Source organism: Lichenostomus cassidix, chromosome 13, assembly GCF_008360975.1.
Source record: "Lichenostomus cassidix isolate B80296 chromosome 13, HeHo_3.0, whole genome shotgun sequence".
Taxonomy (NCBI): Eukaryota; Metazoa; Chordata; class Aves; order Passeriformes; family Meliphagidae; genus Lichenostomus; species Lichenostomus cassidix.
Window position 1 is genome coordinate 7114739 of NC_139494.1, and position 23465 is coordinate 7138203.

General features: G+C 37.5%; 1 protein-coding gene across 4 annotated transcripts in view; it reads right to left on the reverse strand.

Moving 5' to 3' along the window:
* The window catches only part of GABRA1 (gamma-aminobutyric acid type A receptor subunit alpha1), a 42083-nt gene that overhangs the window by 14431 nt on the left and 4187 nt on the right, over nucleotides 1-23465 (reverse strand). For all 4 annotated transcript variants that reach the window (XM_085073456.1, XM_085073453.1, XM_085073454.1 and 1 more), the window contains exons 3-7: nucleotides 21105-21217; nucleotides 11476-11543; nucleotides 6878-7098; nucleotides 5191-5273; nucleotides 308-451 (exon numbers count right to left, since the gene is read on the reverse strand). In XM_085073456.1, the coding sequence (XP_084929582.1) occupies nucleotides 308-451; nucleotides 5191-5273; nucleotides 6878-7098; nucleotides 11476-11543; nucleotides 21105-21217 (629 nt within the window). The remainder of the gene's footprint in view (nucleotides 1-307; nucleotides 452-5190; nucleotides 5274-6877; nucleotides 7099-11475; nucleotides 11544-21104; nucleotides 21218-23465) is intronic.

A 23465-nucleotide genomic window follows, 5' to 3' on the forward strand; every position in this document is an offset into this window, starting at 1 on the left:
GCAGATAATATAAGAACATAAGGAGTGCTCCTTTATAATGTAAATTATTTGTTTTTCTGGCTGGATCTGACACTGTAGGAAGCTTTTTAATTGTTCAAATATTTTCACCACCAGCTGAAGTAGGGAAATAATCCCAGGATGTGTTACCTTTTCAGAGTCATGTTTTCCTAATCTGAAGCTCATATATTGCAATTTACATCTTTATATTTTTTATGCCTTTTGTCTTACATCTATATATTTTTTAATCCCACTTTGAATTACTGTCTTGACAGTTAATTAACACCCTTCCAAAAATACTTTCACAGACCTGTGCTGGACTGCACAATCCCAGAGTCCACAGTTTGTCCAAGCAGATCGTACTGGTTCAGTCGAGAGCCATCTTCAGCCACAACCACGGACCTGGCTGGTTCCCTTGTCCACTCATACACAACCTCTGCTCTGGTATAAGCATCTAATTTAAAAGAAATACATTGCATTTCAGTTTTGCACTTTCTATTGCCTTATGGCTTTATCACAACAATTTTTTGAGCAGTAGTTTGAATATTTAATTCTCTTTCATTATCTGTGGAAACCCACAACTAGCTTACTGGAATTTATCTATGGGAAATATAACTGATTTTTACAAAAAAAGCTAAATATCTGCCGTAGGGCTGGATTAAGGTTGGTCCTCAATGGCATGAAAATATTTCTCTCTTACGTAATTCCTGCCTATGCAGACAAGTGAGAGTGAGAAGTAGAATTTCATGAGCATGCAAGAACTCCAACCCTTTTTCTAACTTTTAGCTATTGTCAAGGAAGACGAGCCTCAGACTTTCCAATTTTTCATTGTGTGATGTTGTCTGGGCCACTCTAAGTCCTTCTCGGAGTGACTTCACCGATCTCCTCATCCTCAGCTTGGCCACAACTCCCCGTTTGGTTATGCCCCCATCACTCTGTCCTTGCTGTGAAACAGGCCTGGCACACATTTCTGAGGCTGCCTGGGACAGAGTGAGTTTAAATCACGATTTTTTTTTTTTTTTTTTGCTTTGGTTATTTCTGAGTGATCCTCACACTCAAGACTTACATCTGGAACAAGGCAAAAGGAAGGCACTGTGGGCTCTCCAAACCCAAGCACTCTGGTCTGTTACACAGATAATTCAGCAGCATCTACATCTGCCATTCAGGGGATTTGTGCTGTTATTTATGTTATTTCAGGAATCAAGCTACACATAAATATTTTTAATCCTAGTTCCACAGTAAAGTTCTCCTGTCATTTTGTGCAGTCTGGAATCTGGTAGCTCTCACTCGGAGCAGTTGGGTGGGAGTTAATTGACTACACAGAGACATCTCATGTCATTCTTTACACCTAAAGAGTGTCCAAAGGTAAGAACTGGATATGTGAATGTGTGGCCAGAACCAACATCAAACTTACACCCACCAAAGGCAGCTGAAGGCAGATGGACATCTTAGGGCATCCAAAATGACAGTGGAATTCTACCTACAAGATGAGATTTTCTTTTTTCAGACTGACAGGCAGGAAGGGAAAGGGAAGGATCTAAGTCACTCGACCTCATTTGTGAGTTAGCTATTTCATCGGTGTAAGAGATAACAGCTAGTAATTGAAGAGGTGGTTGGACAGAGTGTGCTGATAAATTAATTGCATGGCATTTGATTCTGCATTATGGAAGCTAAAGGGTGCTTTTATCCTCAGGCTTCATATTCCCTAAACACTACAACATATCTCAAAATTTGTTGTTGGAATCAATGGCAAAAGCCAATCTGCATCTTAATAATTCTGACTTTAAAAATAATGGTCGCAGTAAACACAGAAACTGACTTGCTAATCTAGTCACATAAAGACAGTAATAATATTAATTTTCATGCACTTGTTCTGGAGTATGAGAACACCTTGGAAGAGAGAGGAGAGATTTTCTGAGCTGCTGAGAATGACTGCATTGGGTTAGAGGGCAGGGAGTGCAGTGGGCAGTGCTGGAAATGAGCTGCAGGTTTGGTGCTGGTTCAGCTGCCCTCCCAGCTGACATGGCACACGCAGCAACGCAGACACTGCTCTCATCACTGCTGGTTCCAGAGTGGCCTCGGTTTTAAACTGACAATCAGATGTTTGGGGTAAGAGCTGAGGAGAGCATCTGCCTGTCTGATTTTGTTTTGCCAACATATGGCATTTTGTAGTTCCTGAATTTCTTTAGCATTTGTCACATTGAATTTACACTGGAATCACCTCTAGCTCAGGCTGCTCTTTGGCAAATCACTAGCCTTGGAGCTGGGTCAAACGTTTATTGGTCTCTACAGTATGGGCAGAGACCACAGGAGATGTGCAACTCTGTCGCTGTTGAGCCGCTAGCAGAGAAAAGGACCCGGGTTCTCAGTGTGACAAGAAAAAGAGGACTTTATTATTTTAATTTCAGCTTATATAGACTTTTCAGAGGTCACCCAGATTGGTCAGTCAGAAACCTCCCCCTAGGCCTGATTGGCCAGGCATGAACTGTCCAAATCTCGAGACACTGTTTTTAATAACATCTAAACTTTATCTTTGTTTATAAAAGACAGAAGAAGTTCTCATGGGAAAGACCTGTGCTAGCCACACAACTCCTGCACTGTGAGGCTTTTAGGAAGCCAACTCCAACAAGTGATGAGCAACAGCAAAGGATGTAAAAAACCTCTTATCCAATTTAATCTAAAACAAATGGAGCTAGGCAAATACTACCTTGGGGAGCTACTGAGTGCAATATTGTAGTCTGCACTTTAAGCATGGATTTTGCGACAATTAAATGCATTTTCCAGTAAATTTTCCAGTCCATTAAGATGATTATAATTAATTGCTTTAGTTTGACAAAAATGTCCCAAATGTATTTAAACACGATTCTCACTTAAAAAGTGGCAATTAATTACAAGATCTGCTCTTTTTCTATGTATAACAGTGAGTCCCACTTTCATAACTTGCTTGGGCCCAGCCATTTGTCCTGTGAGAGATATTTCTATTTATATCAATAACTAAATATTGAGAGAAATATACTATAACTTGATAATTATAGCACATGATCTGATGAAAAGGAGGGGAGAGGTGCAGCTTTAAGGGCTGTTTTCAGCAGTGAATTCTTCATGCAGTGTTTGCAGTAAAACCATGTTACAGAAAGAACTCCTCCCATGAGGATCACAGATCAGGAGCTCACCTGAATTCAGTGGGTGAATGCAAAGCTTCCCTGAAAACTCCTTGGTTTTGTCTAATGATCCTTCCAAGCATTTGGAGTTACTTGTTTTTCGAGGCCCAATTTAGGATAGCTGCCATAGAGCATTAGTGTTCAAAATAAAATAAAAACAAACAAACAAAAAAACCTTTAAAACATGACAGTCCACAGCTGTACTCTGAGCTTAGACTGTCAGTTATTGCCTTTGGGTGGTGTGTAAGAAATGGCCTTTCTATCAGAAATATCAGTGATTTTTTTTGCTCAATTAAGAAAATTACATACTTTATTTTTTAAAGGATAAAATCAATTTAGATACAAAAGGTTCAGATACACTTGCATGTTATTCTGCCATCTTGTTCTTGCCTTCTGTTGTGGCTCTGGACTTGTATGGAAATCCACATTATCTATTCCTTTTATTTAATAATTTCTGCAAATCTTAGTCATTTAACTGAGGCAAAATCCTCAGTAATCTGGAAAGCCATGCACTTTGTGAACGAAGAGTATGTTAATCTGGGACAGAGTGATCCAGAAAGAACTCAGTGTAGGAGAAGAATGGGAAATACTGTCTATGGTAGGGAAGGTCTGGTGTTTGGGCTGTGGTTCAGTGAAGCACAGATGTGGTGATCACTGTCTTGTCAAGTCTATAAAATTCAGTCCAGTAAATCAGATTTGCTGGGAAACTGTTCCTGGTTTAAGCTGTCGTGAGCAGGGTTGTTGCAGGATTACCCATCTCCCTCCCTCCGAGCTCCAAGCTGCAGCCCACAGAGACACTTTAATGAGCACATTGGCAGAAATTCGGTCCTGCAGCCTCTCCTGATGTCGCTGGGATCTCGGGATGCACACATCTCCCTTTATCAATCCAGAACCCACTGCACTATCTGCCCAAACTGGAGTACAACTTCCCCCACCCCCTCCTGTTTCACGGCAGATTTGGAAAGATTTATTGGGAGAGCGCTAAGAAAACTTAACATTGCAGGAGTAAACTATTCTTGTCAGTTATACTCCAAGGTTGTATGAGCCTTTTGTTCCCTGAGCCTTATCTGGGAGATGAGCAGCTCTTTAAAGACAAAACATCAGCTCTATCTCATGGCAAATATAGAGCTATTCAGCCCAAAGTAAATGATCACCCTGTCGGGTACCATGTGAAGAATCCATTGCGTTTTCCATTTGTTGACTTCTAAAACTGATCAGGCCCATTATCAGTGAAATGACCCATTTCTGTTAGAAAAAAAGTAGCCATTGAGGAAACAATTTGTACACTATTACATCTTCCATACATTTTAACTTCCTTGTTAGTGTTAAATGAAGTAGAATAAATTCGATCTTCACTTTTCCTTTGTATTTAATTTCTAAAATATTATGTGTGGTTAAGTGTCAGGTTGGTTGCTATTCAAATTGAAGTTTGGGGGAAAATTCTCAACTTACTAAAAGCTTTGTCAGTTATTACACTGATTTCAATTACACAACTTTCTGTTCAGTACCTTCTCTGATCTAGGGCTGTATATGCTGCAAGTGTAGGACTCTATTTGGAGATCTGGCAGAATTTTCACTTCCAAAAATGTTCTATGAGTGCAATATGAGTATCCTAGGGAAAACGTTGAATTAAACATACTAAGACTATGGCAGCAGAACTGTTTTCACCTAAACCAATTCCGTTATCCATGGCATGTATTACTTTTTTCTTACATTGAATTTGGGTTTTAATAAAACAAAGCAACTATAGGATTAATGACATTTTCCATGTGACAAACTGCTTATCTAGATATTTAGAGCACTGTCATTTTTGTCTTTTGTGAATGTCCAGGCATCACACTGTAGGATACTTAAGACACATAAAAGAGGTCCACTGTATAAAATATAAATATATATATATATAAGAATATAAATACAACCCTGAAAAAACGTGAAAAATTAACAAGGTTACAACCTTGAGGTTTTCTCAGTTGCAAAATACTCTTTTAAAGTGGCCTAAAAAGGGAGAAACCTCAATTTAAAATAAACTTACAGCTTCCAAATTTCAAGGGGCAAGCATGTGCATCCATAGGAAAGTCTTCTAAATGCATTGGACATTCTGCTCTCACAGTCAATCTATAATGGATTAATGAGCAAAAGGACACATTTATTCTAGTTTCATAGAAATAGCAAATAGACTTCTATTAAGACACATAGAATAAGTATAGCACAGTATCTGTTATGTGATTAATTAGCTGTTCCAACGGGACCTGAATTGTCTGCTGGGGTGTGACTGCTCTGCCCCTCTGCCCTTCCTCCCAGTACATCACAGGCATGCTCAGGCTTCTAACTTGGCTGAGGATTCAGATCTATTAGCAGCTGCAATTGCTTCCTTGCTGCAATCAATAAATTGGCCCACTCTGGATGCTCAGACATTTGCTGAAATCATTTTATTGCTATCAGCTCGAGTGCAAACATGTTTCTCAATAAAAGAGATTAAATGAACCAAAAACAGTCACATACCACACATCAGCAAGGAATGAACAGTAATATTTGAATAGTAGGCAGAAGATTGCATTAAGGCACTTGGAAAGGTGAGGAAATAGAAATGGTTATGATCAAAAGGAGAGACATATGTGAACAATGTGCTGCCAAGACAGAGTTCCTGTGGATTAAATTCCAAACAGCCAAGCATTTAGAAAGACAAGAAAAATTGACCTAGACTTGTGTAGCTACCAGCCAAGCAGATTCTACTTTAGTCTAGGCAGTTTTGAAAGGTGTTGCACAATAAATTGAACATCCCAAATGCCTGGAGACTTTGTTTGCTCCAAACACTTGTACTGATGTTAAAAACATCTTTAAAATTTTAAAAAGAAAACTCAGCATTCACCTATGTACTAAGTCATCCATCTTGACTTGAAGGCAACAGAATCCCTTTATGAGATTCAAACCTTGTTTTGATTTCGTGGCAGACAGAAGGGGGGATGTGCAGCTCTACAGAGCCAACGTATCATTTTTTTTCATTCTTTAATTTGTAGTCTTTTAATCCAGAATGTTTGCCTGACTCTATATCATCATTATCTCAAAAGGATTTATTTAACTCCTCTAACAACTGGATAACTAAAATTCAGTTATCCATGAAGAGAATAGTATATTTCCAATGAGTGCTGTCAGCACAAGCATAATTTTTTCTCTTAACTTACCAAATGCTTTAATCAATTGTTTTTCTTGTTATGAATGGAACAAGAAATGTCTATTTTTATGCTGTCATGCTTTATATTCCCAAGCACAAGAAATATTAAGAATGGTCAATGAATTCTGTGTGCATCTGTTAGTTCTTAGAATCTGCTTTCTCTAGGATCCAAAGATTAAAGACACTTGAACACAATCTAGGAGCACAGATTATATTAAACTTTCAGGCTTTATTATACTTGCTGATGAAATCCTGAAGCAATGCCAAATTAAGGTCCTCTGCAAACTGATGGATTCCTAATACTATAAGAATCTTTTTAAAATCAAGCATTAAGATATCTAGGGACTGTGGAGGTAGCACAGAAGGAGAGGAAAAACAAATGCTGCAAACAGCTCAGTTTTTCCATCATCCCAAGACCTATTGTGAAAATAATTATTTAGCAGGAATTAAATAATGCTCAAAAAGGAACCTGTTTCCTGTCTGGAAAACATGCTTTCACAAGTTAAATTGTAAAACTGAGCGAAGGGTGAAATATTTTAGGGCTCACCTCATTGTGTATAGCAATGTCCCATCCTCCGTAATTCGTAGTAGTTTATTTGGCATTGTCATGTTATGAGCCACTGACTTCTTTCCATTGTGGAAAAAGGTATCAGGTGTCCAAATTTTGCTGGCCATTAAATTATTTAACCGGAGAACAGTCATAGGTCCTTTGAATTTTAATCTCTCATCTTTCCAGCTTTGGCGGAAAAATACATCTATAGTGTATTCCTACATCAATCCAGAAAAAAGGGAAATACTTATGATGTCATACGTTGCAATAAGAGAAATTGAAAAATATGTTCTTACCGTTCCTTAGAAGCCAGATGTTTATTACTGAAATTAGTCATTATCAGAACGATTATTCTCTATATTACTCACCACGTACCTGAAGCTGGTTATTAAACTGTTACAATATCATTACTCCGTTCAACAGAATAAACATCAGGAAGAACAGGATTTCAAAAATTGCACGTGAGTTAGAGATATAATAAATGGAAATAAATTAATTCATCCTTTTCCCACTAAGAACTGTAACTTGAAGCTGCAGATAGGTGGCCAGGATGCCTGGCACAGGAAATGTGTGTCAGAGTCCAATAAGCCTGGCGAGACAGCCTTTTGTTCAAAATGTCTCGTTAGCATAAACATGTAATCAACCTGCAGAAAGTTCACAGTTCTCCACAATTATGTGGTCTGATTGATGAGATGTGGAATGGTTCATTGGGCTAAATCGTTGGAATACAGAGAGCACAAGCTGAGAACAGGTTTGGGTTAGAAAGTCTGGTTTCGTATGGACTGGGCTGTGGGGGAGAGGAGCAGTGGCTGACCTGGGGACATGGGGAGAACCAAAATAACCAACAGTCCCTCTAGCATGAAGGAAATATTTGTGACAAAGGAACAGGAACAAAGTTAAGAGGGAGACAGTGAAATTGAGGAAGGCATGTTGGAATATTATACATAAAGTATAGATGTATGTAGGGTGAAAATGTGAAAAACTGTGAATGTAGTTTAGCATTTTCCCAGAGAAAAAAATCTACTCTGATACAAAAGTTCTGTATGGGATTATCCTGCCTGTTCCACCTTTCATGGCTATGATATTGTGATAAACATCAAAAGCAGATATCCATCCAAACGTGGTTCTAAATTACCCTGAATGGGACTCTCATGGCTGAGAAATGTAACCTTTGCTGAGATCTCCTGCGAATGGAGATGCCAAATCCTGAAACAGAGAGAACTCCTATGTGTGAAGGTACACAGAGCTAGAAGGAAAAGATCTGTCCTGACAAATGTGTTGGTAAAGAGGTACATTCTGCAAGGAGGATCAAAATGTCTCCTGGCAAATTCATTTAGATTTGTGTTTTCTCCTTTTAACAACCAGCAACACTCCATACAATACAAGCATTTGTGAGATGTTTATTCCTTGTGCAACTATTAGCAAGAAAGAATGGTGATTCTTACTGGTGTGTGTTCCTCCTGCTCTTAGGGTATGAAATGCCTGAATAAATTTTTTGTTGACATGGAAATGCAGTAACGTGGGGTGTTCTAATTTTGGGCTCTTTTGGTGGATTTTTAAATTTAGTTTTATTTTATTTTTATCCCAGACCTGTGAATCATTTGGGTGCATACTTAATTGTATTTACATTTTTTAAAATCACATGCTCCGTGAACTGCTGAATTCTGAATTTATTCAGCTTCAGTAAAAGCAGTTTGAATTTATAACCAATTACTTGCTTCAGAATTTTGCTGGGTCACAGCCTTAGGTTGAATTGTGACAAAATCCTGTCCCAGGTGTGCAGCAGGTAGGAGAGGAGGAGGTGTAAAAGACAGTCATTAAAATTTCAGATTTCATTCGTGTTTCACTAGCACCAAAGAAAATTTCCTCCTACACAAATGGGAAAGGTAAAAGCCATACCCTGAAGGTGACATCATTTCAGTGTGCATGTAAGCTTTTTTCTCTTTCAACTGCAAAGGAGGAGGTGAGTGGGAGGTGGTGCTGGTTGAGAAAAGAGAGTTTGGTTTCTCACTTTATACAAACACAAGGTTTGTTTGCTGGAAAAGGACAAGGAGTCAGAAAGATTTGATAAAGGTGCCAGCGTAAGATAAAATTCAATTAAAAAGTAGCTGACAGATCATGCCTGGCACAGACTGACTCTTTCCCTATCCCAGGCCATTGCACCATAGAGAATGAATTAATTTGGGCTGAGCCATCTCGGCTCTTCAGCTTTCACCACCCACTTTAGCATGTACATGAATTCTCCTCAAATGAATCCTGACAGACAGCCGATCTTTAGGGCCATCAGATGCCCTGGTTAGGGCTTCCTGCTACAGGAGGGAGCACACAGAGCAGAAGGATTTTCTCTGGACCAGGTACAATAGCAGTGGCCTATGTGTGAACACATGAGCGAGGTGGAATTTGGAATAAATTCTCCACAGATGAGACTCTTCATTCCATAGTGTGCAGGTTAAAAAAAGAAGATTTCTATCTGCACTTTGAATAAATTATATGGTATTGAATATTTATAACACTTTAACTTAAATGTTCTCTAATTTATTAATCTGTCTCCCTGGAGATTGTTTACTCACAAGATAGACCACTCTGTGGTCTACATGATGTGCTGTACAGGAAGGTAGTAAGACAGATAATCATCCCTGAAAAGCTTATAGAAATAGTGGAAATGAAGGGTTGAAAAGAATTGTCTTTATGAAAAAGTTAATTTTAAAATGCTTATTTCAGATAACATACATCAAACAATTTCACAAAAATGACAGTTGTATGAGAATAGCCAAATATCTGTTGATCAGTTCAATCCACCATTTGAACACGCCTGAAAACCTGCACAGCTCTTCCAAAAGGAGATGATTTTATTTTAAAAAGTGCTTTTCTCCTGTTTAACTTTATTCACAAGTATAAGAACAAGCCAAGAGAGTCTCTACAGAATACCAGGCTATGTCTGTGCCACTCTCAGAAGAGTGTATTGAGAGTGGGCAGGAAGCCCATGGATTGATTCCCGGTTTATCCATGAAGTGCCCCAAGGATCTCTGCACACAGACGGCTCAGGTGTGCTACATCTCCGTGTGGCTGTGCTCTCCTGACATTCCATGGAGCTGCAGCAGCCCTGGCCATCCCCAGCCTGGGCTCACAATACAGCACAGGAGCACTCTGCACTCAGTGTACACTGAAACAATATAAACTCTGTGTTCTGGTAAAGCTCCTCCATTTATCTTTCAGTCTCTGATTTCACACCTAGCTCTTCAAGCAAAAGATATAACACGAGTAGGCTACACACACGTTACTTTTCACGGGAGGTGAGTAGGAGTTTTACACTCAATACTTTTCTGTGAATTCTTTAGTTTTCAAAACATATGAACACCTGCCTCTGTGTTTCTTGGTCACACATTTTATTAAGAGGACGATGAATTCTTTCTCCTGTTTAACTCACTGAAAAACAGGATCCAACATGCTATGGGCATCGTGGCACTGGTTGCAATTATAAATTTGACTGTAGTTTTAGAAATGCTATTTTCCAAGCAATCAAGAAATGGTATCTTTCCATAAAGTTCACTTAGAAAAATAAACGTAGAAGTTACTTTTTCTGGTTTTCCATTCCTTAACATTGTTTTGAGTAGTCAGAAACTTGTAATAGCCTGATGTTTAAGGCCTGTCTACAGTTTTAGTTGAAATTAAATAGCTGACAATTTTGTAGTAAGAAATGGAACTTGTTTCCTTTCCTCTAATTTCTTTTTCTTTTTTTTTTTTAATCTTTCTTTTGGTAAATATATTTAGCTAAATGTAGCCAGCTACAAGTCTGAAGTGCTTTCATTTCTTCATTTAAATTAATGAGGATGTTTCCAGCATCCATCCTAATACAGGATCCAGCAGACAGTGGTGGCTGCAGACCAGGCTTTCCCTGTCAGTAGCAACCTACTTGTGCAGATCTCATTTATATGCAAAATTTTAAGTACCTTATCCGTATTTCTACACAACTTTTAATATCTCTTAAGATCAGGGCTCACAATATCTTCATTCAGTTTTTGGAACTCCTCCATTCCCTGCCCTTATCTGGCAATTTGATTTTAATATTCATTCCATAAAGAAGTGACACTAATTCTCTCAATCTTCTCTTTTTAGCAGCCAAGATCTAGGAAAGTCACTTTCCATTGATCAATAGCTTTTAATATAAAAATACAGGTTAGACTGTACAGATGTCACACTGTAGGCATAAGTGTTAATTGTGTTTTAAGATGATGATCTTTCTTGGCAAATTGGATCAGTGATGTGCCAGCAAGGACCTGAGCAATCATTCTCAGAATACAGATCCAAAGCCTAATGCATTTCACAATGTATTATGTAGCAAATATAAAGTCTGTTAAAATATGTTATTAAAGTCACTGAGGCTTCTAATTTCAGGGCACTTAAATTCAGGGCACTTAAATGCAGTCACAGCAGCACCAATGGTAGCACATAAAAGCTGATGGCATTTTTGGATCAAGGGCTTAAAAAATGCCCAGACTTAAAAGGGATAAATAAGTTATTGCACAGATCTTTCATCCTCCAAATTAAACAGACAAGAGAAAATGAGTGCTGTAGAAACACAGGCCATCACTTACCATATCATGGTCTGAAACAGGCCCAAAACTGGTGACGAAGATGTCAGTCTTCACTTCAGTTACACGCTCTGATGAAGCAGGAAATTAGGACAGTGAGCATCTATCAACAGCCTTCATTAGATCTAACCACTACCAATCCTCACAATAAATAGAAAAATTATTGCCTTTGATTAGCCATTCTGAAATTGGTCTGCAATACGGTCCTGATAATTTACTGCTTCTAGATGTAATTTTACAGTCAATATTGTCAGCAACAGTTTTTTATTACAGTTTTTCCACAGAACTTTCTGATATGCCACAGCACAGCTGCAGTTCTGCTGTTGCAGAAATCTTTTCACTCTTTGACTGATAAATCTGCTTGTCTGACTCTATAAACAATAAAAACAACAATATTGTACACAGTACGCCGGAGTCTCACTGGGTACTCAGTTACTGGCCAAGCTAAAATAAGGTCTCTAATAATTAACCCTGGGCTTGCAAGTTACGTATTTTATATTGAGTCACAAGAACACAGAAGAAAAAAAGAGAGAGAATATATTAGAGTGTATACAAATATGAATATACTTTACTGGTATGAGTTAGAAATAGCTGTGATTACCCTTTACTTCAAGAAACAGAAAGGAGTTAAATTTTTCCAAATGTTTATTAAACATCAGCTAACCTTCTCTAGTGAAATGATCTGTGTAAATGTTTTCTGAATGTGAGCTCTGCAGTCCTAGAAGCCCCAGTGATCGATTAGTGTAAGTAATACTTCAGGAATCTGTAACATGTACATAACACAGATTATATGGATATGCTGGATCATAAAGCAATGTGATTTTCTGTGATTCTCTGTGATTGCCAGGATGCACATTTGCTCCATGGCACAATGCCATTGGACATTTCAGAAGGAACTAGTGATTTTGGTGCTCACGAGTGCTGAGACACCTGAACTGGTGCTGGTCTCCTGAAAGCGATCAAATACCTGAGTTCTGTCGGACTGGCAAAAGACACTTGGGGAACACCCAGGCTTAACCTCCCCCCTCCCTCTACACACACAGAGATCAGTCATTTCTGAGCAAACTGGTATTTTCTAGGGCACACATCACAAAATATTCACCCAGGATGGCACATATCAAAATAACCCTGTTGAATTAAATATAGCTGCAGGGAGTAACACCACCTGGAGGCAGGAATCCAAGCAGTGTGGAGTGGTGCTCACCCCATCAGCTTCCCAAGTTAGGGTGACGAAAGTCTGAATGCATTTACTATTGTGCTCTGCAAGCCAGTGTGGGGATTTGGGTGGAAGTTTTAAATGTGGAACAAGTGATAACATTTCTGAAATAACTTTCAAAAAATAAATAAATTGGGCAATCTGGAATAATAAAAGTAATCCTAAAGAAAACACAATAGTATATGTGTAGTAAGCAGGCATGCAGCAGACAGAAATTTTTCTAAGACTAAGAAATGTATATGTAGCTATTTGTATAATCTTATTTAAATATTGTAAAATAACTAATTAAAATACCCTAATTTAATACAACCCAATCAAAAGACTTTGGATTGTTTAAATATGATTTTTTTCCATCTGACAAGAAAGTTCAGACTGAAGGGAAGTGAAATAGGAATTAGGGTTAAGCATCCAGTAACAATATACATTTCTGTACCTGTGCAGAAGTTCTAATGAGAATCAGTGTTACACAATGCTCACACAGGTCTTTCACTTTCATTCAAAAAAGCATGCAACTTCTAAATACTTAAAAATGGAAAAGAGTTTTATATAAATATCTAGTATTTATATAAAATACTAGATATAAATAGTAAAATATGTCCTTCTGTGAGACAGCAAAAATGAAGAAGTAATACTAGATCTGATTCTACTGTCAGTCTAGGAATGCAGTGGATGACCTGTATTCTGATAACAAATTAATGCAAAAATTAGCTTGTATCAAAAGTGATCTTCATAACTCACAAAAATGATATTTCCAATATATTATTCATAATTAGGAAAGTGTAATACTATGATGTGGCTGAATTGTTTGATATTATTTTTGTTCTTTATATCTGTGACTGAGATGCGTACAAAGTTCATTGACTATTGACAAAAGCACTGGATAGGTGAAATTTCCTCATTAGGGAATTAATATGGGACCTCATTGCTGATTAAAAGCTTTTTAGACTCTGAAGAAATTTCAGTATTTTCTTGACATCTAATTGTCTCTGGACTTAAAGAACTTCTTGGTGATAATCTGACTCTGTAACTGAAAGAGGCATTCGGTTGTTCAGAAATTACTTGGCTTGGGAGGAAAGGATTCTGTCCTTCACCTCATCCCTGTCACAAAAGTTCAAGAGGTTGTGGTCATGCAGGAAACTGGGCACAGAAAGGACATAGAGATTTCTCAGGGTCCAGGGAAACATTACTGAAGGAACTCCAGCCACCAAATCGCCTTTTCTTAGACTGATAAACTGATACCGTCCCAAAATCTATTAGTCTTTTCCATGTTGAAAAGTGACTCTTAAATGGCTTTTAAAGATCTTTCATCCTGATTCCCCACCCGTCCATCTCCCTTCCTCTGAGGTAGTTTGGGAGAGAAAAGATTCTAGAAGCTCTTCAGACACAAAAGGATGATCCTTAGGAGTCCCAGCTCTGAGCAAGACTCTCTTTAATATAATTTCAGCTGGTTTGCCTTGCACAAACACAGAATATGCTCTTTGAATCAGCAGCATATCATGATGTGCTGTCCTCAGTTCTGGCTTTGGGAGACGTGTAGTCATGGAAGAGTGACTGAGGCTTAAGGAAATCACTTGAGGACACAAAATGGAAACTTAAGACTTTTGTACTAAGTAGGAAGATTTCCAAGGGAGTGAAAAAAAAAGTGATGCTTTTTATTTCTCTATAATGTTGAAAATAATTTAAGTGGCATGTAAATCATATGTAAAATTAGAAAATTCAGATGGTGAACTCAGAAGACATTGTGTTATCTTCACACTTATTACACTTTTGCAGTGCACCTAATCCCTTCAAAAGCAGATAAACCAATGTACAGACCACCAAATTATTCATTTTCCTTTGGTATGTTCCTCACTTCCAAGAGCAATGAAAAGGTGTGTATCAAAACAGAAAAAGATAAGCCCCTCCAAAGCCATATGGAAGTTTTGAAATTTTTGTTTACTGTTTTACTAATTAGGTGATTAAACTGTGCTTTGTTAAGTGCTTCAGAAGTTGTGAGTCACTCCTGCACAGGACATGTGTTTACTCGTACAGTTGGGATATATATTTAGAATCAAGGTTACCCATGTTCAATCTGCAGCTTGATTACCATGGGAAAGCTTAAATTGTGCTTCAATTGTTCAGGATGCATTTTTCAGGAACCTCAAATCCTGAGCTGTATTCAAACCTTTCCCAATATCCCTAAGAACTAGAAAAAAGTCTTAGTCATTGACCAAAACAGGTCAGGAGCTGATTGGATTGCTGAAGAGAAACCCATCAGTTGTAAAGATGCGTTAACCACATCTCTTGACTTTGACATCTATTTCAGGGATAGATGAGGGGATGTAGGGATATCTGTAGAACATCTAGTGATTTCAGTAAAAATACCCTAAGGGAATTATTTATGACTTACTGGTTTTACCATAAGGCAACCACAGGGTCCAAGTAGTTATTGAGCAGCAAAAAAGCAGCTGAGTGCAACCCCCAGACACTCTGGAACACAGCATTGGGCAATTGATCCACATTCAGCTATGAAAGCATCAGTCAACAGCAACTACTGTAATTTTACTGTTTACAAATACTGTGTTTTGCTAATGATGCTAGACTAACTTAAGCTCAAAATTAGTAACAATAAATATTTTGATTTAAACTCCCAGGGATCTCATTATTGCTAGAACTGTGACCGGATTATAAGTGGAAAACAAAGTAAGAAATACAGATTTATTTAAACAGCAGGAAATAAGCCTATTTATTAGGAGAGACCATACATTAACTGTTTCCCTTTATGACCTGCTGGTATTTGAGCACAAGGCTTATTTGAATTGCACATTCTGGTAGTTTAAGTTAATTCAATTTTTTTGTAATGTACTTGTTCTTCCTGCATGTCTTGTGTACATCTGTGCTATAATTATTGATATGGGGGACACTTTTCCTCTGGCTTTGAATGAAAGGAATTTTGATACCTGTACAGTGCACGCTTAGACTGATCAGCCCAGCCGTGTCCTGTGAAGCATTTTGATTGAAGAACCACAATAAATACGCTATAAGAATTTTGTTCTGCTGCTTTGGTAAGAGAAGAGACCAAAAGGAGAAGAGTGAGCTGTCCTGTGATCACCCACTGCAGTCTGTGCTGGGTTTACTGGGACCTGCACATGCCAATTAATGCTCAAAGCTGCTCATATCCTCCCTACCTCCCTACTCTTGTACTGAATCCGTTTTTCTAGAAGTGTCTAAGGTTTTTTTCGGTTGCGTTTACATTAATGTGGTGCCTACAGAGTGGGAAAAAAAAAGACCAAAATCAACCTCTTCAGTTTTACAGAGTTAAGTGTAGCATCTGATCCTTCTTTCAGAATAATGTGTAGGGGTGAGATCTTTTCACTTAGAGTAGAATCACTTAGGTTTAACTTTTTTTATCATGCATACAAACAAACCCCTTATTTTCCTTAGACTTTATATTGGGTCAGATACGTTAAAATCCAACAATTTCCACTGGGACCTCAATAACCAAGAGGAAGTTTTATCATGTTTATATATAATGTTCTCATACAACTGAATCTTAAAATCTAATTAACATAACATAACATACAACTGAATCTTAAAATCTAATTAACATAACACTCTGTGGAAGCAATGAATTGCCTGACTGATGTTCCACTTAAGGACAGTCCCCCTCACCTTTGATAAACATCAGACAGGAGTCATCAACAAATACCTTTTACTGATAACATAAAATAAGTGTAATTCTGTTCTTTACTCAAGTAATGTTGATAATCTACTTGGGGTGATGTACTGGGCATTCAACCCAACAATAAACCCAAATTTAATTCAGGAAGATTCTTGTCTATCAAACCCGCTGTTGTTCTTTGTTCTTTATTAAGATTTCTACTACAAAATCCCTCTCAAAGGGATAAGCCACATTTAACATTATTCTAATTTAAAAGATCATGTGATATCCTTGAGTTTTAGGGAGAGGAGATGTGCTGTGCAAAGGTGAAAGTCTTAGAAAATCTGTAGCTGCCCTTGATTTCATGCTAGTGAATCACCAAATCCAACCTGCCCTGAGCAAGTCACCCTGTCTCCGCTGGGGCACACCCATTTGCCTCACAAACTTATTTTTTCCACCATTTTTCATTGCTCTTCAATTCTTTTAACTCCCACTCTAGACACTGTGCTTTACTAGGACAGATCAATACACACTGAAGTGAAATTTCATCCTTATTTCACTCCTTCCCAGCATTATTTGATCCTTTATTTTTTTCAGAACTGTGTATGTGAAGAGAAATCAGCATCTTTATTATTTAGGCCATTTTTGATCACCTCTAGTTCTACAGTCCATGTAGTACCAATAGAAAATAATACCATTACCTCAATGACTTCACTGTTTTGGTTTTTTTCCCCTAATATCTGACATGATTTTTCCTCTTCAGCTTTGATATGTTACTCTCTGCAAATCCTCCTCCTTGCTTGTTGTAAATGGTTATCCTCTCATGGAGTCAATAGGTGTCCTCTAGTATGATTCACAACATTTTTACATTCATTTTGAAAGTTCTATTTTTCATGCATAAATAGCTAAATGTAACTATTTGTTCATGTTTATGGATGGGCACAACAGATGCTATTTGCTAGCAGTGCCTGACTAAGTGACTAATCCCGCATATGAAGGAGGCAAAACAACCAAATAACATAATTTATATCGATAATTATTGATAACAAGTGTAAATGTGCCAATACATAACATGGTGCTGCATGCTCTTTTAAAAAAGGATCAGATTAATTTTTTCAGCGATGCCATTTTTTTTGAATAACAAGCATATTCAATCACTGTAATTTTTCCCTGTGGGTCACCGACTCCATTTTTTAATATTCTGGTTAATGAGAAATAATTCCTTCTTTCCCCCTTGTTTAATGGCAAAATGCTCAGAGCTTCACATTTAATTTCAGATATGGCCTTACTGGGTAATCTGATGAACGATAATTTCCATTCCCGTACTCTTTATGGATCATATGTGATTTTTAGTTTTCTTTTTGAAGTAATACCTCAAAAGAAGATATTAAAAAAAAGGAAAGGGAGGAGTTAATTTTAATCTAGCACTGATTCTATGCATGCTCAAACAGTGATTCAAAATTCAGCACCTCTAAATTTTTCATTACCTTAGTGCTCCACCTTTTACCCTGGCTTTCCCATGAATATATAGTATACCTCCTACAATGAATCCTGGTAATGAGATCTCTCCAGAAGATTTCTTGGCTTCATGGTGCCCCATCAGCCTCACCAGAACACTTTTACCAAACAGTGAAACTGTTCACTGCACTACCAGGGTGTTTGCAACCTTGGGGTAGAGAAATATCATGGTGTTTGTATCAAAAAGGATGAATTTACTTCTCTAAATAAGTAGAGCCAAGGTCAAGATCAAACCCTTTTCGCAATTCATCACAATTTTTTAGTAATAAAAGACACCTTTTCGTCACAGAGTTCTTCCTGCATACACATAATGGCAAAGGAGGAGAAACAAACAAATCTACTGAAGAAACTCTGTCATCTACCTTTTATTACATTGGTAAGAAAGAGAGAAATTGGTCTGTTTTCTATTTGTGTTCATGCCCACAGTTCTGTTTCTGTAGGTGTAGAGACTTCAAAACCTGCACTCCGGGAGGAGAGGTTGTCCTGGGATAAGCAGAGTTCCCTGCAATGAGCCCTTTTCTGGGAGACAAAGAACCACACATTTTTACCTCCTCTGCTGTGCCTCAGAAGGTGGAGAAAGAACAGTATAGACAGTTTGGGACGATTGGAAGAGTGCTGTCAGTGATATCCAGACTTACACTGTGCCTAAAAGCATAAAATTTATCACCATAACATATCATGAGGGTCTCTGGTCTCTTAAATTCTCCGACAGCTACATTGCAGCTAATATGGAATGAATGAGTTTTAGAGCTAATTCTACATAACTAAAAATGCTGTTACACTGGTAGATTTCTTAGCTTTTGTTTCAGAGTGGATAAAAATTGTGTTCTGATCAAAATATTTAACAAGCCATCACTGACGTTGGGAAGCAAAATGAAACAACTGCTTTTCTATGCATTTTTAAATTTTCAGCAACAGGTCATGCTATCATGGAAGGCTACTGAACTTCCAACTCCAGAACCCATGCTATATTTGACATATTAATTTAGATTTCTCACTGGATATTTTTATGCATGAAACGTTTCAGAATACATTTCCCCATTACACCAAGGGTCTAGATCAACTGTCAGAATTGAGTCATCCTGAGGTGTTTGACTCATATGTAGATACCTTAAGAAGAAGGTTTTATGATTTTCCAAATTCCAGGGCAAGCCCTTTATTATAAGTTGCAACCAGGACAGGAAACATTAGCCTAGGCATTTGTCCCTAGTTTTTGAAATCTCTAATTTTTATCTTTTGAATAATGCCTTATTCAACAGTCAAAAGAGTAAATCTGCTCCTTACTATACTTGATTTCAAACATTAATTTACTGCCCACAGTTTAATCAGATGTGGAATTTTTTTAAAGCCATGGTGCTCTTATTTCTAGAGTTCAAACCTGAGAAACATAAGAGAGAAATTTGCTGAACTGACACTGTGAAAATATAGTGTACTGTGCGGTAGGAAAGTTGTGATATTTGAGGTTCTTGGCTACAGGCAGGAACAGGCAACACAATTCAAAAAGGAGAGATGCAAAGATTATTTAAACTTCTCTAAGCCTTAGTTAGAGAAACCACTCTCATCCTTCCTTCTCTCCACCCCGTATTTCCCATCACGCGTTGCTTTCAAAAGTCATGCAAACTGCTATTTACTCTGTGAAGAGATTAATTTCCTTCTCTAGAACAGCTACATTAAACATTCTTTCTGTCAGGAATAAATTTTAACTGGACCAGACGATTCTTTCATGACTACACCTCTGAAGTCTGCATTCAGAAACATACAGATAAAGACAGACATAAGAGTTGATGTTGAAGTGCTTAGTTCTCTAAATTGCAATCCAGAGGGTGACAGAAAATCCTTTCCCTGCGTCTCCCTTTGTTTTCTCATCTAGTATTCATTAAACAAATCATAATAGCTGTAAAACTCACATAAGAAATCATCATATGCTCAGATTTTTCTTGTAGACAGGTACCAGACTACACAGTTTACAGAGCCTCATTTATTTATTGCCTTCTGTGCTTTGTTTATTTACTCTGATAGAGTAGCTGACTGAACTCTACAGTTCCATTAAACAAAGACTAAAGGAGCATTTATCTACCCTAAGTCAAGGGTTCACAAGAAAGCAGGCAAAAATACTGGTTGATAAAAGCAAAAATGACTCTTTTGCTGTGTATTACCTAAAATTGCACACCAACATTTACAGACCATGCCCTTTTAAAATGTGTTTCATTTATACTTTTTAAACAGAATTTTATCTTTAGTCATTCCTCAAAATCAGTGAAGTCAAATTATTGAAGAACCTGGCTCACAATTCTAGAACAGTTGAAAGATGGTAGCCTCAAACCACAGAATAACCTCACACTTAATTATCTTCCATGTCATCCACAGGAGATGATTTAAGAATTCTTAATGTAATACCACTTTATACTGTAGTTCCTCTGAGAGTGATTATAGGAAAACATTTGGACTGTACTTTGTGGGGTGGGCTGCTCTGTTTTATTTTACCAGAAGAGTCCAAAGGGAGGGGAAAAAAAAAAAAAAGACATCTGAAAGAAGAAAAGGCAACCTTTCCAAGCAGATTTGTGTTTGTACATTTAGAATTTCCATGTTTGTGAACAGTAAGCTCTTAAGACCCAATTTTGGGATCATGTCACAGTAGAACAAATCAAAGAGTGAACACAGGGATGTTGATGAAGACGAGGCTTTGTAACAACGTTTTTATAAAGACGTAATTGCTAGGTGGTTTTATGCCTTTCTCTGGATTGAGCACCAAGAGCAGAAGAAGGACATTTTTACCAAAGTGTGAAGAAAAAATGTTACAAATCCTCACATATTTAAGTAGAAAAAAAAAAAAAATCTTAAAAACTTCTCTGGGACAATCTTCCAGGATAGATTGATACTTTCACTTCTAAAAAACAAATCCTCTTATGAAAATAGTCATAGATAGATGTGCTATTCAGGCCTCATTCATAAACTTGTCATTTGTCACGTCACAGGTTGTATTTTTTTATCTTTTATTCTTTATACATTCCGTGTTTTACTACCCATTCAGAGGTCTTCTTGAATTGTGAACCATTTTGTTCTTCTTTTGGGTATAAGTGTGAGAAAATCAAAAGACAGGGAAGGCATGGCTTTTTTGAAAAAAAAAAGCTACATATCAGCATTACTTTATGTGTACATATCAAAAGAATTTAAACAAGTACATTATGAAAAAAATAATAATGTTTTAACTGATTTTTTTACCCAGCATGTAACATTGAAAATCATAATGCAACACACCTCCCAGTCCTGGCCTCAAGCGGTTGTCGTAGCCATCCAGCAGCCGATCCAATATTCTGGTGAACACTGTGGTGTTGTCTTTAAGTTCATCTTGTGATGAGGTTTGTCCATAGCTGAAATACATGACAGTTAGCACTGAAAAATAGTAATCCACCAATAACCTTAGAAAACAGTAATTCCAAAATCCCTTTAATCTCGCTTATACTGGTTTATGGTCACATAACCTCCTCCATATAACAAGATTGCAGTGCTTCATAGAGTTCTTGCACGTTTACATTTTCTCCTTAAATTGAAAGTTTTTTAAAATCGTAAGAAATCAATGTCCCTCTATAAATGGTGAGCAAATAGAATGTCAGTGCCTTAATGTTTATCTCATTACTCCTTCAAGTTTATAATGTGCTAAAATGTGTTTTTGTCAGGAAAAGGCTCATTTATCAGCAAAAAATAATGTGTTTAATTCATAATAGCTATAAAAGGTTTGTATACAAAGAAAGACACAGTAATTTAGAACACTGCCACTTAAGTACTGACAAAAATAGAGATATCTTCTTTTTAAATACAGAAGTAGATTGAGTGTGCATTATCATAGATTGATATGTAATTTTGCTTTTAATTCTCATTTTCCTGTAATAGATTTGGAGGAATATCTCCATCTTTTCCTTTCAAATGCGTAACAAAACCATCTGTTGATATGAAAATCTCTTGTGTCTATAAAGCTTCCCTTACAGATCCCTATGTATATCTCTAACTCAGGCAAAGGTCCTGAAATTTTACTTGAAGAAGGATAAAATTCAAGCTCTTTGAACTCAGCTACCAAAATCTTACTTCCATCAATACAAATCAAAATGAAATCCTTGGGCTTAACGGTTTCTGTCTGCTGCAGATGAAACCAGAATCAACCTTTTCCTTAAATTTGAGCCCTTTACCTAATACCCTGTCACAGATGATTCCCTTAATCGTAGATTACACTTGTCTTAAATCCCAACCCAGCAGCGCTTTTTCATTCACTGCTGGGAACACTTTCATTACCAACACGTGGAGTCATCAAGACTAAAAGCAAAAGTGCTGCTTTTCAAGGCATCCTTTTGCTGCCCACACTGTGGCTGAACTGGAGAAACAGTGCAGCACTGAAAACTTTCCTCAGGATCAGGTCAGTGACAGAAGGGATTCTTCCCTGGCCAGCCTGGTTTCCATTTGGGGTACACTGGTCTCAGTGCCCTGCCAGTCTTTCCTGATCTAACAGCAATCTCCTGTTCCATGAAATGATCAGGTTCTGTTAGAATACACAGGAAATTATTTTTCTGTGAGCTGCATCGGTCAGACATCCTTTGTGTATCCCACGCTTACATTCCATTTGGATCAAATACAGAGAGAGGGAGGACGGATACCCTGAATATAGGAACTCTGGAAATGCTTCCAAGTTTATTTTGCAGCTCAGGTTTGGGTATTTAACACTACAAATTTAAATATGTTTCAGGAGGGACAGCCACAGATGTTTTAATAATTTTGGATTTGTTTTCATAAGGTGTGATGTTTTAATGCATATAAATCACTGTTTCTAATGAAAAAGACAAAATCCCAAACAGTTTAAAAAAGAATACTATGAATTTCGTCTACCATATCATACAACCTTCACATAATAAAAATATAGGTTGATTTATATTTATTGTTCATACTTACAGTTGAGTTTTAAGTCACAGACATCTATTTTTTTATGCCTCCTCTATTTTACTAAATAACAAGCTCTCCTGCTGTCTCTAGCAAGCATTTCTCTTTCAAAGGATCTTTCCTCATACGCCTTCCCTTGAATTACAACACAGGACCTTCAGTGCATTTAATTTTATATTAACATTCATTGCCAAAAAAAAAAAAGCTGCTCTTCATACATATCTCAAGGATAGCAGAAGGTCATCAGGATTCAGGTGGAAAAAGGATACAAAACCACTTCAGCACTGTTAATGATAACTAGATGAGCATGTTTGTGAGGAGGCATCAGGAGGATGAGCTGCAGGCAGTGCCAGGCCAGGCTGGGACACAGTGCCCTGCTCCATGCTGGGAGTCACATTTGTCACTGCCCTCACCTGTTCTTCCCACCATCTTAGCGAAGGTAAAAAGCACCGTGAGGGTTGGTTCAACTGACATATGGTCACAACAGGATATTCTGCACATTTGTGCACATATGGAGTAGACTGGAACTCCAGAGGGGATGGGATATTTCATTCAAAGTACACACACTAAAACAGTCTATTGCTGGGGTTTTTATGAGAGCAAGAGTGGCATGGGAAGACTGACTTTCTGCATCACAGACACCTTGTCTAATTCGTCACTTATTTTTAATCAGAAAGCGTTAACAGCACTCCA